A 17,352-nucleotide genomic window follows, 5' to 3' on the forward strand; every position below is an offset into this window, starting at 1 on the left:
AAATGTGATATTAATATATAATAATAGGGAGTAGATAGTCGAGAATGTAATATTAGTATACAATCGCTATAAACAACGTTAATTATAAGTATATTAGATTATGAAAGAAATTCACATCGTAAAGTAATGTTTATGATAATGTAACCGATTGCCCTTATATTGTACTCAACAATAGGGATAAAATCTTGGCTTATAAGGGGGAAAAAAACATATTAAAGAGCAAAATGTATTAATATAAACAAGAATCGGTTTTTAAGGATAATATAAAGAAGAGAAAACTCAAATTAGAATGTAAATTATAAAATATCATAAGATGAGTGCGAGGATAGCAATTATAAAATAGGTAATAAGGTTAAAGTTATAAAACAAAAGTTATTCATAAATATGTTATAAATAAATATGTTATAAGTATAATAGTATAGAAAATCTTCTACTTGGTTGTTACGAAAAGAAATGTAGTACAAAATGAATAGCAATTTTAAATAAGTACTAACTCAATGTATAGAAATCTAATGTACAAAATTTATTATGTTTATACTCTTACTTAATATAGTTAAGGATCTTAAAAGACTGTGAAAGAGGTGTGGAAAAGACAGAGGTCAGAAAAGAAAAGATATTAATTAGTTAAAATTAGGGCAATATTCGTTCGTTGGGCAATATGAGTGACCCCTGTCTATCGAAATGCCATCTTCAGATATAAATATGTACTAACATTTGTACGTACATTCTGAAGAAAATATATTTATCTATCTAAGTAGAGTTAGTTAAAATCTAAGTCACTAGGATAATTTAGTTTTAGGTAGTTGGTAAGCCTTTTTGGTAAGGACGCGCTAAGGGACTCGCGAAGCGGCGATTATTCCCGCTATTACGCTCGACACAAGTAGTCGCAATAAAAAGTGACCAGCCTAGGAAAAAGTTATTACGTTTTCTTCTTTTCTTCTACCCTCTTTGAGAGCGTGAGCGTGTTCCATGTGCAAACTGCTCTCCCAATTAAGGAACACCACAGAGACATTTGATAATGTGGCATCTAGCGTTATCCTGTTAAATTACAAATGAGAAGTGCGAAGGTATAATAGCCAAATCGCATCGTAGGAAAGTTCTGTCACGCTGTTGCCACATCAAATATAATTTTATGCATCAGTAAATCTCTACTGAATATGCCTTGAGCCGATATTTTGCTTCATACAGAATATAGAAAAGGACGGTGCGAGCGAGAAAGAAAGAGTATCACGAATGAAATAATACTGTCGAGAAGAAAAAGAAGTGTAATTCAAACATTCCGCGACTCTGCCATTCTGCCATGAAGATGGCGCAGGGTGAGCACGGCGGAAGAGGTGTGCAGTGTGCGCGACCGGAAATAAGTTTGTACGGTCTCAAGCCCGAGTACCACGTTTTTGTATGTCAGTTAATGTAAAAGAATAAATTGTATTTTTCGTTCAGTAAACTGTGTAAGAACAATATAACAACAAATACATATGTGCTCAAAATTATGAAAATGGTCTAAGAAACAACATTTTCGTATGAGATTCACACAAAATTTCACATTTATAATAAATTTTCATTAATCAAGACTAATTACACTATTACGTAATAATGTCAACCCCATTTACAACTTTTTGGATTTGATCTGATCCAAATTTGAATAATGCTTTTACTCAAAACATACTACATGGTAGTAAATGACCTTCGAACTAACAAGATTAGTCCCAATAATAAATTGGTGAATTGAGTTGAGTGGTATAATCGTAATCTGTGAAAACGTATACGAAAATTAGAATTATTTAAAATAAAAATTGAAAACAAAAAAGATTAAAAGCTACCACGAGATTCGAACCCGGCACCTGCAAATTATGAGTGAATGTCTAATTCTCATTCAGAGAAGGTACTTTTATGTAGAATTAGTGGATTAAACTACAATTTAGGTACAATTCTCTTATTATCAAGGATAATAATTTGTAAACCATTTGTATTTGCTACATTTTCATCGATGCAACGGTCACTCACACTGAACCTCCCGTACTGTTTGCAACGAGTGCAAGACGTTGCGAGTATTCATTAGCAATCTTATTATTTATACATTTAGTGAACAATAAACAATATGTACCATAATATAATGAAAAAACATTATAAGAACATATGTTTTTCGTAAAATCGCTCGTTTCAGGGCCCAATTTCGCACAAAATGTAGTCTAACTAGGAATGTTATTATTTTATTTATAACGTAAAAATTCAAAATTCTAGTTTAGCCGTATTTCGTGTTTTGGTTCATAGTATTTGCATACAAATTTACGAAACGATCGATCAGCATGTAGTCAGTGAAAACAACGACAATATACTATTTTTTAATATATTTTTTAAATAAATTGATATTTTTAAGAAGTATTCTACAATCCTATTCTACAATCCTATGAAATTTCATCAAAATCGGAGACTTTCACCTCGCGATGTTCCCTTATTAGTAAGAATCAAAATCTCGGCTGGAGCTGGATTTGTTCGAGTTTTCCTGATGGGCAGAATTGTAATATGTATGTACATACATATTTGTGGCAACAGCGTGACCAAACTTTCAATACGTTTTGGCAACTAAGTCTTTCTTGCGTCTGATTTGTGTATTTGATGAATACGCCATTCAGCTGTCAAATTCTAGATTACATTTATCGACTGATCTGTATTTTCATCGATGCTGATGGTAATATGACCAAATTGGTTGAGATATACCATGAACGCTTCTAACGGCAAATCGTTCAACTATTTTTCTGTCAAAACGGGTGCACAATGAATATTACACTTTATGCCTTCCAGAAGTGTTAAATTGAGGAAAATCGCATTTCCACGATATTGTGCTAATTCAAGGAAGCCATCTTGCTAGTTTACAACAGTGTCTGTTTCATGCTTACAGTTTGTAATTTTACAGTTTTCTCAACGTATAGTGTTTATTGGAGTTTAAGCGGACCAGAGCACCTTGTAATGAAGTCTGCTCGTAGGTTCTGTACCCGCGAAAAATTCATTTATGCAAGTATCGAGACGTAAAGTGTAATTTGCGAAACCGTTTGTCTCTCTCGCTCATCGCGTATACGTGTATGACTTTCTTTGCTTGGGTGAGCGCACGCACACAGCTCAAAACACAATGAGTTTGCCCCCTTAACGCTGTCCGCAGCAGCGAGTCGTCACTTGAAAAACCTGGGAAATACCCAGGCTTGCCAATGCGTCATGCATCCTCACTTCACCCTGTCAAAATACTTTGTTTCCCTTCGAAAGTACCACGTTAAGAGCGTAATGGAAGGGATGACAAAATGTCTTAAAACTTGGCAGCATTAGGTTAGAAGAGAACTAATAAGAGAAATAGAAAGTCCCAGACAGAGACCCGGTCAATAGAAACACAAGTTCAAACACATAATTATACACACAAAACCACACATACGTACGCTACATTCAATATTGATCACCAAATAAATAGTTGTTGATTATATCAACCACGTATCTATTATCACAGTCCCAAGTCGTTTCATCTTGGATGGTCCTTTTAAGAGATTTTAAAGACGGCACCGCGTGTATATACCAAGGGATTCAGTTCGCACCCTAACACTAATACCCACATCTTCTTAATTATAGATATTGTTGCAAGCACCCGGTACACAGCCACGGCCAACTGGTGCTCGCGAGAAGAAGAATTGAAAATCGAGAGAGAATCGAAAGAGATCGATTACGGTAACAGCTGTCAAGCTGTCAGTCGAGACCGCGATCGCGAACGAACTACATGTACGCGAAACTATCGGCCAAACGACTGTATCCAAGTGTAAGGTGGGGGTCCGTGTAGCGTGCGGTTAAGGAGTTAAAATCCAAGGCTTATATCTTTCTTAACAATAATTTATTCAATAATACTTATTCTAATCCTAACATTAATAGAACAATGATAACTATTCTAATCTGGTTAAATAAAATCATAAGATGATATTAAGTTATATTATAGGTGATTATCTATTGGTGAGGTTATATTGAACGTGATTATAATTATCTATGAATTATCTCAATAACGCAAGAATTATGAAAATACGATATATATATGTCGTTGAACGAGAGTTAGGTTATGTAACTAATTATACTATTCGCTGTAGAGGATCCTCTGTACAAAGTGAAGCGTATTGTGTGTGTGTGTGTCTGCAATAGATCTTGTCTTGCATGCCCTGGTCGCTGCCAAAGCTATAGGTGGCTATAACCTCAGAGCGGTCTCAAGGTTTCATGAAACATATAATCTTTGCCTTAATTGCCTAAGCATCTGTAAGCCCTTCGTTGTCTTTCCTACATCAGTCGCTACCTTCGAGAAAAGACTCTTCAGGAGCGGTCTTAGAGATGTGCCCGACTAGCAATGGCTTCTAGCGCTTGTTGGCAGGCGATTCGTCTGCTTCTGGCGAATACGAACTCTATATTAAAGGAGCATCAACTACTATTTGTTAGAACGGTCGCTACCCCTAAAGGAGCGGTCTCGATCTATTAGTATATCAGCTTCCTCCAAGATGTCGCAAACACTGCTCTTCACAGGAATCGTCGTAGTGTACCTGCCATAAGGTTACTTCAGACTGAACCTGTAAAGGAGCATCAAATACTCTTGATCGCTGGAAAACGGTCACTACCTCTAGAGGAGCGGTCTCGATCTCCCTGGACGAGTATATCAGCTGCCTTCAACATCTTCGTCTGTTCGGAACCTGATGCCAGAGAGAAGTGTGTCTCCTGCTGCTTTCGCAGCTCCTTATATACCCGCTAGTCAGAGTTAGCGCATGCGTAATGTCTTACTTTCTAATGGCGGTTTTATTCTAATCATAATGAAATCGGACGATATACGCTGTTTTTATGTTAATATATAATTGAATTTATAATATATGGTACAAAAATAAGGTACAGAAATATTAGTTGGTGTTAGGATAATATAATATGTGGTAATATAGTAATAAGTATTAGAAAGATACAAATATAAAGAGAGATGGTGATAGATAGAGAGAGATAGCAATAAATAGAGTGAGAGGGTAATAGATGGAGTGAGAGAGTAATAGATGGAGTGAGAGGGAAGACCGTGGGTCGTTACACAAGTGTAAATAAAGTGTGTACAAAGTTCAAATGCCCCGTGGTGTTCCTCGAGCGACGGTGACCCGCCGCCGGCCGACGCACCGTCGCAACAATATTAAATGTTACTCATCTTATTGAAAGTGTCATTTCGTTTAGTCATATATTTTATATTTAATGAGACTATAATATTTTTATTATGAAGCAGTCAATATTATACTACAAATAGGTGAAAAAAGTAAACACGATCATTGAGTATAAACACTTTTTAATACACACATTTAAAAACAATTTACGAACTTCTCATTAAAGTTGTTTTTCTTGTATATGGATAGTGCTCTCGATAATCTACTACAATTTGCATTATAAATTGTTTTTCTTCTTCATTTCTGGATAATGCATTATTAAACTCTTGTTTACTAATTTCTTATGTGCATATAGGTTACGTAAAAACTCAATATTTTGCCTAGGAGCTTCTATAGCAACTGAACTTTGGATCCATGCTTTCAAATACAATTTTACATTAAAAATACAAATATTACGGATTCCATTTTCTTCATCCTTTGTTAATGTAAATTTGTTTCGAAATAAAAATATTTTTAAGACATATATTCCTTTAGCCATCCATCGAGCATAATGAAATGCTCCTGGCGTTCGAAGAGAAATTTGTGGAAGAGTTCCGTCAAAAAAAATGACTACTAATTCGACAAATTCTCGATAGTCTTCGCGTGGTTGCTTCGTTTGTAAATTATATAATGCAAACTGTATTATTTCGGTTACCTTATCGACTGATTGTTTAACTATTTCATCTTTAATTTCTCACAGTCTAAACAGCATAAAACAGTGTAAACAAGATAAGCCAAACGAAGACCCAACGTTAAGCAAGCGGTAAGAGAAGATATAAAAAGGAGGCGGGCACGCGCGAGCGAGTAGTAATAAGTCAGCGACCAGTGAGTCAAACTTTGTTGTATTCGTGGCGAGAGCAAAGACCAAGATTGAATAAATAAAGGTTCGATTCTCCTCTTGAGTCATCGTGCGTAACGTATTTAGTGACAGCGGTGGGATCCGCTGAAAATCGTTGCTGAGCCAACGTAGTTGCGGAGACGGCCAGCGGTTTCCGAAACCACGGATAAAGAAGAGAAAATTTGGGGAAAAACCAACCCATTAGGAAGTACAAAAGACCAAGGTAAGATGGCTGAATCAGAAGCTATTACCAGAATGCTCTCTGAAATAATGAATCGATTGGAGAAATTAGAAACAAAGGACGAATTACCGCGGAGAGAGGACCTCCTTTCGAAATCAACACAGTCGGTACTGACGAGCGATAACGAATTCGAACTAGCCTCGTGTACATTAAACGAATTGTTAGGGACTGTGTCCGAATTCGACGGAGAAACATTACCGGTTGAAACCTTCATTTGCCAAATAGAAACAGCTAGACATAATGTCCAGAAAGAAAAAGCTCAATTATTGCTAGGAAACATATTAGGACAAAAGATAATTGGAAAGGCTAGAACGGTGATCCGCACTGAAATGATAGGAACATTTAACGACCTAAAAGAACAATTACGACAAAACTACGGAACTCCAATCGATTCAACAGTACTTCAATTACAAAGAATCCAATGTAAACAAGAATTCAGAGAACCCGTAAATTCATACGTATCACGGTTCATGAGAATACATGATGCTGCTTTAAACGCCGCACTAAGCAGACCACTACCGACCGAGCATCGCGAACTGCTACTCGAAGAGGAAAAACAAAAGGGGTAATAGATTTTATAAATGGGTTGGAAAGAGAAGCCCGGCTAGAGGTAAAAGCAACCAACCCGCGATCAATGCGAGAAGCAATCAACGCAGCCAGGACGTCGGAAATCATGTAGCAAAGACAGAGTCTCTTTAAACCAAATCCAATGAGATTTCAAAACCGTACGAATTTTAATACGAAAAGACCGCAACTTAACTCTCAAGTTCGTTCAAACTCCGTAAAATCCCAAGCGCGGAACGCGATAAAACAGTGCAATTACTGCAAAAGAATGGGACATATAGAGGCGGAGTACAGAACTAAACAATATCGAAATTTTCAAATGCGCCGAGGGTTCTCAGAAATCCCACCAGCGCACGCAATCCAAGAAGAACAGGGATCCGAACAAGAAACCGCCCCAGAAGGGAACCTTCAGGGGAACATCAACGAAACATTGTACGAATAAACACGACGATAGGGGATCGACTAACATACGTTAATTTGAAGCTAGAAAACGCAAAGACAGATAAATTCCTAGTAGACTCGGGAGCAGCTATATCACTATTAAGGGAATCTATGGTCATCAACAAAAAGAAAATATCGAGCAAAATATACGTGAAGTAAGAAGTTTGTCGCGAAGCACCTTGAAAACAGTAGGAGAATTCGAAACAAAATAAGCCAAACGAAGACCCAACGTTAAGCAAGCGGTAAGAGAAGATATAAAAAGGAAACGGACACGCGCAAGTAGTGAGCGACGAAATAATGCAAGACGAACTTATACCTCATGTTTCTGTATTTTGAGTGTGATTTGTCTGAATATGTTAACCCCTTAACGCACAGATTTTTTGACAAAAACTAGCCAAAAAAAAATCAATTTTTTTGTATAAAAAACACATTCTAGAACATTATCTTGGCAAAAAAAAAAAATACAATTAATCAAAATTTTTATTTTAATTTTGGATTTTGATCTACATTGCAGAAATTATTATTATTATTATTATGTTTTATTTTACATTATATTTTAGTAAAATATATATTGAAAAATGAGCGATTCAGAATCTGAATATGAATACGCTTTATCAGAAAGCGGCTTAAAAGAAAGTGATAATTATAGTAGTGATTCTGAAGATAGTTCAGAAAAAAATATAGCTGTTGATTGGAAGGAGATAAGCAATGTCCAACCAAATCCATCTCCTCAAAAGTTTTCATTTGTTACCGCTCCTGATTCAACTTTTCTTTTGGTGAACAATTTTGATATACTGCGCTTTTGTTCCATGGAAAAAGGCTATATTTTATTCTTGAATAAATGTTATAGCTTACAATCCTATGTAAACGATAAATATCAATAAAACGAGTTTTTTTCTTAGCTTTCACATTGTTATTTTCAATTCTCGATTATATTCGAGTGTGAAAAATTATAGTAGCATAAAATACAACGCCACTCGAATTATCTCGAGTGTGCACAGTTTGGCCTGTTTAGCGCGCTCGAATTAACTCGAGTTAAGAGGTTAAATTTTCCTCCTCGTGACCTTATGACCTTTCTACATCACTCGGACGTATTAATGCATTGTCGTATTTATTTTTGGGGGACGTTATTCCAAAGTTTCCAAAGTGTAACCCCCAATACAACGCTTTATGCACGAGAGATTTTGAACTCACACCACTCACTACTGCGTGATGGAACAGGGAAAGGAACCTTGCTCATGCAAGACAACGCACGGCCTCATACAGTACAACATACCCGCAGTTTTTTTGGATTGCACAATATCTCAAAACTAGACCACCTACCAATGAGTCTGGATGTTAATCCGATTGAACATGTGTAGGATATTCTAGATTCGTAATCAAGATGTCTGAAAAGACCTCTTGTGAAGGTAAAAGCATTGGGGGATACACTTCAGATATTTTGGAATGACAATTCACAAGAATTAATACGACAGTACACCAATATGCCAGAGCGATGTCGAGAAGTCATAAGGTAACATGTTGAAGATAAAGCGAACCGAGACTAGAACAGAATGAAGATCAGTATTTGTTCTCTTCGCGCCACAACGTCGCGCGTCATCGCAATCCCTAATCAGTGATGCCAAAATCGTGGGCGCTGGGCGCTCGACGGTTCCCTCACTATGACCTACCGGCGTCCCCCACTATGCTTCCATCGATGCGCACACAAGCTACGCGTCCCCTGTACGTGTGCGGTCCGCGTTACTCGTTGCTTTCAGGCAATGTTCCATGTTTCACGTTGCCAGAGGCGAAAGCTCGAGCAGAGGCACAGAGGAAGGCAAAATGAATCGCCGATCGCCGTCGCCGTCGTCGGTCGCTAACGTGAACGGCGACTCGCGACTAGGCGACACTCTTCAAATCCCAATACTGCAGATTTTAATGAATTCATAATTTTATGTTATGACTTCACAATAAAAATAAACTGAAATCAGAATTATAAGTTGAACAAATTTACCTAAAATACTACATTTCCATTAACTAACCTTTTTTTTTTCTTAATTTTATATCATTTGATGTTCAAGTTTCGAGAGAAAATCCTGGCTTACTAAAAACTTCAACTGATTCACACATGTTGCCAAAACCACTTCTGTTGCTCTACATACATATAAAGAAAAAATATACACAATTAAAATCTTGTTTGCAATAAAAATATAGAACAAAGTATTAATGTTACTATAAACTTATCTTTTTTTTTTAATGTTCCGGAATCCTAATTTGAGAATGAATATTGGTGTCTCCGAAAACTATACCTTGTTTAATCGCCTATAAGAAGAGAGAAATAAATAATTGAAATCATAATCAAAATTTTAATAACATAATAACAAATATTAACGTTACAATAAACTTTTTTTAAATATTCTGTAATTTACCTAAAACTCCTTTAACTGATTCGTGCACGTTGTTCAGTCCTTTCTCCGTTGTAGCACTAGAAATAAACCGCTCATTTGTCAAATCGAAAAATACAGTTTATCGATGTGACAAATGGGCGGTTCATGCATAAAAAAAACAAACACAATTAAAATTGTAATTCTGATACATTAAAACAAATTATAAATATAATTGTAATAAGTTACCTTTTTGAAATTTTTCTGATGAAAGGATAGGTGACAGATCTGTGGTACGGAGGACCATGTTTCTGGGAATTGCAACTGTTTAAAAACTTCGAATTCCGTCCATCAATGGTACACACAGAAAGATGAATTATCTATTTTCGACAGCGTTTAGAGTCAACTGTTTAAAGGTCTCTAAACGCGTCAAATTTTTGTACAAATGCTGCCCTGACATGAGCTCTAGATGTCGGTCATCGACAGACATGGTGCGACTAGTCTCATGCCTAGCTTTTAAGGATGTGCGCACCACACAGATTGAATCTAGGAGATCGGCTCCTATTTTATTTCTTTCTTTTGATTTAATATCGGGCAGCATAGAAAATATTCGTTCCGCAGTTGCATTAGAGTGGGGCAGACATCTGACTGTGTTTACTAAAGATTTGAGGTACGGAAAGAGAGATATGTTTTCGGGAGTTTCTAATTTGCAAATGTCTGCCCACATGTCGTCGAAGATCATTTTTGCCCAGTCATCTTTTTGGGCTTGCGTTGTACCGTTATACAAAAAGTTCCATTCTTTTTGTAGTTCATCGGTACTAGAAACTCCGAATTGTCGAGCAACAGCAGCAACATCAGCAAAAGTGGAAACTCTGTCGCTGCTGAACAAAGCATTGACTGGTTTAAAAACAGTCAACTGTTTAAGAAAAATATCGTCATGAGGAAGACGATTCCGAATTTCATTACTTACGGTAACGTAAAACCGTAAGCAATTTTCGCGGAAGGAGCGTACCTCAACTTCCGACATTCCATTCTGAGTTGCCTCTTCCAAAAAATCTGTGCACTCGGGACCAAGATTCACCTCATTGAGTGAAACTTGGTTGCACGGTAAAGAAAAATCGACCTGTCTAATTAAATCAGTGTGCCTTAGAAGAGCCGGCTTTAAAAATTTATTTAAAAAAAATAGGAGTAGCCTGACTGAAGAGGGCTGTAACTCCTGAACCATTGTTTCGCTTTTTTGGAACGAGGCATTAAAAGAATTTAAAATATTGAGGGTAAATTCCATAAAATAGAAATACCCTTTAATGTCATATCTGCTAAGAGAAGACAGAAATTCTGTAGCAGCTTTCGACTTTTCAGAAAATTTTTGCTCCGAGAAAAATCGGACTAAATCGTCCCAGATAAATAAAAATCTCTGAACACATTGGTGCCTTGCGAGCCAACGTGTATCAGAGAATTTGAGAACTTTTACAGGAGACTTCTCGAAGCTCTCCTGGAATTGACGGAAAATAGCAGCTCGTTTAGGGCTGCTGTTTATATAAGAAGCGACGCCTCGAAGCAATTTGTCACATTCGTCGGGAATTGTAGCATAAGCAGTACTTGCTGCCAATGCTACAGAATGGCATACACATGGCAATGTTACGGCATTTGGATGTTTTTCAAGTAACTTGGACTTGAATGAAGAATATCTACCCGTCATTACCGAAGCATTGTCACAACTAAGGGCTGCGATATTTTGCAAAGGAATTTACATTTTCAGCAACTGATTTTCGAAAGATTTGAAAATCTTTACTGCTGAACAATCGCTGGCATCCAGATGAATTAATTGTAACAATTCGGTTCTAATTGACAAACGACATGGTTCAACATACTTAACTGCTAGGGTGAGCCATTTATCGTTTGTCGAATCCGAGGTTTCATCCTCGTAAACTGAAAATTTAGTATGCCGTACATTGTCAATAATGCGTTCCCTTTCGCGAACGCCTAAAACATTAGCAATAACTTTGCTACATTTACTGCGACTGATTTTCATGCCTTGTAACACTTTAGGCTCCTTGCCTATGTTTTGCATGAGATGAAGAAAATCAGACGCGACCGAAAGGGGAACATTATGTTCAGCGAAAAAAGCGGCATATTTTATCTCCGCTATTTTTATTTTTTCATCGAGTGTCGATGAAGAAGAGGACGCGACGAACTCCTCGGTTTGGTTTTCTGTTGGTAACGGTTCTTCTCCGGTTGTGGTAGAACCGATACCTCCAGTATTATTATTACACATTTGCTGCATATTTTTAATATGCAGCTGTGTAAACGAGTGCCTGCGTATTTCTGAAAGCCCGCAATCGAAGACTTTGTTGCAGGCTTTGCAGAAGCATTTTGACTCGTCCGTGGAAATAGTTTGCAACCAAACCTTTAACGAGTCGTCAGCATCAAACCAATGTTGCTGGAATCTTTTTTTGTACCTTTTAGCTGGTCCAGAATCCATCGTTGAAGCAGTTGCAATTCCTCTTTAGTTGAATGTTAGTCCTCCGGAACCACTTACGCGCACTCGCACTATTCTAATATATATAAAAACTACACACGCTGTTTACGTCGGGATGCACGTGTCGCGGACGCGGGCTTTAAATGACCAATGTCAATACTGACGCGCGTAGCATCTATTCCCGCTCAAATCAACGTTCTTTTGTTTTAGGCGGTTGCGTGGAAACGTAACGCTGTTGACACCGCGCGCTTTAAATGCGTTTTTGCAATTTATCATTATCGATATTTTTCTTCCTATTTCAAAGTTGAAATTTCAAACAAAAAATTGATTCTTTCCTACAAAATAGCATAATTTTCATAATTTCTCCAAGATTCCAAATCTTGGCTCAATGGACTATTGTTAAAATACCATTTTATAACATCGTCGTCCATATTTTATTACTGTGTGCCTTTTTAGTAGGCAAATATTGTATTGATTAGGAGTCGTCGTTTTTGGTACAGAGATTACTGCAGCCACAGAAAATAGAGGTAAAATAGGGAAAATGTCTGCGAAAAAACTTTTTTTATTTAAATAAAGGTTCCAAAAATAAGACACAATAATAACATTTTCGATTTATTTCACTCCCTCCTTAAAAAATTCCCAAAAATCATCAATTTTTTGACGCCAAGAACGTAGTAACCCCTTAGCAATGAAAGTGTCAGACTATGTATAATGTGTAGTACTTTACTTTATCGTGAAGTCATAACGTAAAATTATGGGTTAATTAAAATCTGCAGTATTGGGATTTGAAGAGTATCGCCTAGTCGCGAGTCGCCGTTCACGTTAGCGACCGACGTCGGCGACGGCGATCGGCGATTCATTTTGCCTTCCTCTGTGCCTCTGCTCGAGCTTTCGCCTCTGGCAACGTGAAACATGGAACATTGCCTGAAAGCAACGAGTAACGCGGACCGCACACGTACAGGGGACGCGTAGCTTGTGTGCGCATCGATGGAAGCATAGTGGGGGACGCCGGTAGGTCATAGTGAGGGAACCGTCGAGCGCCCAGCGCCCACGATTCTGGCATCACTGTCCCTAATGTTCAAATCGAGTCACGCGATATCTTTGAACAGCGATACAAATGAAAAAATCGACCGCTGTCGTCGTTCATTTTTATCTTGCTTTCTTAAAAAAATCTTGAAATATATCTGCACGACTTTTTTCGATAAACATATCTTTTGTCTGAACAAGTGTTACAGTTTTCCTTAATATTGTATCATAAATTATAACCTTTGTAATCTCTTGACGTGCTCTCAGCTCAAGGACTCAATTACCGTTGATTTTCTTTGGTGTTTCTTTTTTCTTCCTATATTTAGCAACGTGCAACATTACGTTCTATTCAACCTATACTGACTGGAACGGATTCACCATTCTAAAGCTTAATGTGATCAACTTCCTGCACCAACCAAGATTTACCGCGTCAAATCCTCGTTTAATTTAAGTTAAGTGTCTTATTTATTTATTGTATAAATTTAACGTTTTCTTTACCTTTCGTTCATTGAATTGTACCGTGTTCTCCTTTGTTTATTTTTCTGAACTATAACCTGAGTTAACGCTCTCTTGCTCTCTCGAATTTCTCACCACCGCTAATACAACCAGTTTAACTTTTAAAATGCTATAATAGTGGGGATACATAAAACTTAAAATCAAAATATGATATCAAAAAGTAGAGAGCTCAAGCTTTAACTTGAAAAAAAAACTGTGATTCTATGATCATTTTTAACTCTCACTTAGCCAAAGTTGGGTCATTTTTGACCCCGTGTCAGGTTTACGAAGTAGCAGTTCTAAATAGTAGGCTTTTCGAGGGTTAACAGAATTACACCAGTTCAAAAACTACCAATTTTTTAACCAAAAATTACTGGCCCTTTAATTTTTCCGCCAAATCTAGTAACGTAATAAGTCACATAGAATTGTCTTGTAGAAAAAATGTTTGCTAGAAACTAATTTGGCCTCGAAGTTCTATGATAAATATCACCATGATCGCGAATTAACTGCTCCCTCTTTAACACGTTTTCTGTCTGGTGTCTTTCGATAATGCTGGTTGAATAAGGCACGTGATATCAGAAGTAGCTTCAACCAATTTCAAACATTACTAACTATTATGTATAATTTATTCTTACTTCCAGTTGGTCGTAAATTCAACAGGTCACTTTTGTAAGAACAAGGCTTCCCTGACATCAGAACAGCTGAAAACATATAAAACAGGTTTGCTACGCAAATTTCAATTAGTAAAAAGACAATTCCATACTTACTTTCTATACGTTTTAGTAATAAGCCATTATTGATATAGCATTGACCTTCCATTGCTGTAATAAAAAATTTTGCGACCATATCTAAGTCAGATTCTATAATTACAGCCAAGTTCTTATTTGTGGTCCATGTAATAATTAAACCATAATCTTCAATCTGGAAAATATAACATATTTAAGTTTCAAAATCATATCAAGTAGAATTTGTAAAACAGATATTATTATATTTCTCCGAATAATAGTCACTTCTAAATTACAATTTTCTTTGAATTTTCCCGCATTACCACGTTATTGTTTCCATTACATCTTGATATTGATTAAATGTATGCTAGAACACAAGACTGATTCGACTTACGTTACTTACAACCCCTCTACATTAACGAATATATTAACTTGTATGTAGCTAATTGAAATGCGCAAGCCTCTTGATACATTTCAAATATGTAACCGGTGTTATGATCAGCGCCTAGTACCTAAAAAATTTCCTATCTTTTGCTTTACGCTCATAACAATGTTATTAGCACTCTGGTAATAGAGCATTGATTGTGTTTGTTGACTATGGCCTGAAGCAGACATCCCGAACGAAGGGAACCGAAGGAGTCGCCGGCGCAGGGCGCGTAGCGCGAGGCGTCCGCGGCCCGGTGGGGAGATCAAACTCCCCACTCAGAAGGCACTCCGCCGCGGTGTTAGCGGCAGAGTTGGAGCGGGGGGCTACGGAAGTATTCGCAAGAGTTCCCGGAGTCCTCCCTCATGCGCCGATGACGGCCACCGTGGAGTTTTAGTGGGTGCAAGCCCCACACAACCCTGGGACTCCCCCACCGGGGTGTGCGTTAGGCATTTCTCCGAGTTAAAAAAAAAAAGAAAAAAAAAGACATCTCGAACGAGGTTTATGTCTATGTCGGCCGGTGTTCGGAGCGTTAAACCACTGTCAGGGGCCGCAAACCCGGAAAAACCCCTTCGTCACCTTCCTACAGGATCACCCGAAGGGAAGACCGTCCCAGAAGGGAAGTGATTCACTTGGTTACTACTCTTCTTGTACCCATACAAGTATGGGCCCAAGGAAGACAGCGTTTCAGCGGGGGCTACGGGGAGGCGGGATCACCAGCACGAGACTCGGTCTCTTGCAGGCTTCTGCTGAGGTTCGGTTCTCACCTCACCTCAGAGAAGTGATTGACTGCACTTAACCCAGCCATTCAAACTAGGTCTAAACGACTGTCCCAAGTACAGTCGCCCATCCTAATACACCTTGTGTATGCAGGGTGTACGCGGTATTAGGAACGGGCCCCTGGTAATAAAGCAATCCAAATTTAATCTTTTGTTCATCCATTATACATATAAATTGCTCACCGGCTGTCACCACCAGCGTTACCATTCGTTAGTCCCGCCAGTCCTCTTATCTTTCCGTCCCTCGTCTAGCTGTGCTGCGGAGCCTGCTCCACTCTTCCTACTGACGCTGACGCGTACCGTGTGGTGAATGTTAGCGAGTGTTCCGAAAGTACCGTATACTTATACTAGCACCCAAGCTAAAGCCGTCCATACGTCCGTAGGGTCCCGTAGCACAAAAGAATACCTGTTAGGTTCCCTACCTGCTCCCAGGCAGAAGAGTGGGGCAACCCAAGGCAGGCTCTGTAACACAACCAGGGCGAGAGACAGAAAGGTAAGGGGACTGGCGCGACTAAAGTAGGCCCTACACGATGAGACATGTCTCGAGACAAGGTCTCATGGTCTCACATGAGACGGCAGGACATACTCTGGGTCTCATGAAACCTAATCACATTCAGTACTCATACAACTTTCAACGTGAAATGGCGTTAGAAAATTTGTCTACGAATAAACGTCCTGCGCTGATTATGGCATTAGCTATGTATACCGAAGAAGAAAAAGTTCCCCGTAAAAAAGAAAGTGGTAACAAAATTGGCTAATGCAAAGAAATACGTTTTCGCATATATATTTATTAAAAGAATTCCAATCAAATTGTACCGGACTACATCACCGTAGGGTTACAATGCCAGGCATTCCCACTACGGCATGGTACGACAGAATTACGAATGGAGGGGCTATACTCTCAGACGCCATTTCTTGGAATTCTTATATTCCACTTTCACTTGTTATGGCCGATTTATTAAACGTTGAACAGAGACAGGAGTGATTCCACGGAACTCTAATTCTCATAGGTCATACCCGCGCTTTGTTATAAACGGTCGTCTTAAATCTTTCCTGAACCCGCAAGATCGGTGAACAGGGGCTGCACCCAATTTATCCACTGGAACCTTTCCCAGTTGCTTGCCTTTCCTAGGAACCCTTGCCATCGGGTAGCTGGTTGCTGAGACGCGTTTGTTGGCACAATCTGCTCCTAACCGAGCATAAACACGCCTCAGGAGAAGACCCTGAATGTCCTCCCATGATATGAGCTCTTGCAATTGAGCGATTACACCGAGTCGTATTACTTGGCACGAGATTGCTCTGATCAGAGCATTAACACGATTCTGCAATGTTCAACCACTGTCCCCGCCCGAATCCCGTCAAGAAAACACGAGCCCCGTTTCCCGACCGTTCCGTTAGTCACCCGTGCCTCTCTCCAAAGAAAAAGCCCTCGGTGGCCCCGCGGTGTGTTTTATTCTACTTCCCCTACCCCGGGTCAGACTTCAGTAATACAATACAATTATAGGGCTGAACATAATGCAACCATTGACGCAACTCAACGCAGTGTTAATAACAACGATAACAATGATTACATATATATCGGAACAATCGCAGAACTTAACACAAAATATAACCTAATCATAACAATACAGCTAACTCTAACACAAATGAAACTTGTAATAATTATACAAAATAAAACCAGTTCTTAGACCTCTCTGTTGTCAACACAAATAAACCAAAAGACTTCATAAATTACATTTGTATGGATGAAAAAAAATGTAATATTATTTTAAATTTAGTCTGACCTTTCATTGA

General features: G+C 38.3%; 1 protein-coding gene across 2 annotated transcripts in view; it reads right to left on the reverse strand.

The window, feature by feature from the left end:
• Nucleotides 1–17,352, reverse strand: part of Hcs (holocarboxylase synthetase-like protein) — a 348,010-nt gene that overhangs the window by 271,879 nt on the left and 58,779 nt on the right. For both annotated transcript variants that reach the window (XM_076386483.1, XM_076386482.1), the window contains exons 6-7: nt 14,398–14,551; nt 14,266–14,331 (exon numbers count right to left, since the gene is read on the reverse strand). In XM_076386483.1, the coding sequence (XP_076242598.1) occupies nt 14,266–14,331; nt 14,398–14,551 (220 nt within the window). The remainder of the gene's footprint in view (nt 1–14,265; nt 14,332–14,397; nt 14,552–17,352) is intronic.

Source organism: Calliopsis andreniformis, chromosome 10 (assembly GCF_051401765.1).
Source record: "Calliopsis andreniformis isolate RMS-2024a chromosome 10, iyCalAndr_principal, whole genome shotgun sequence".
In the NCBI taxonomy this organism is placed as follows: domain Eukaryota; kingdom Metazoa; phylum Arthropoda; class Insecta; order Hymenoptera; family Andrenidae; genus Calliopsis; species Calliopsis andreniformis.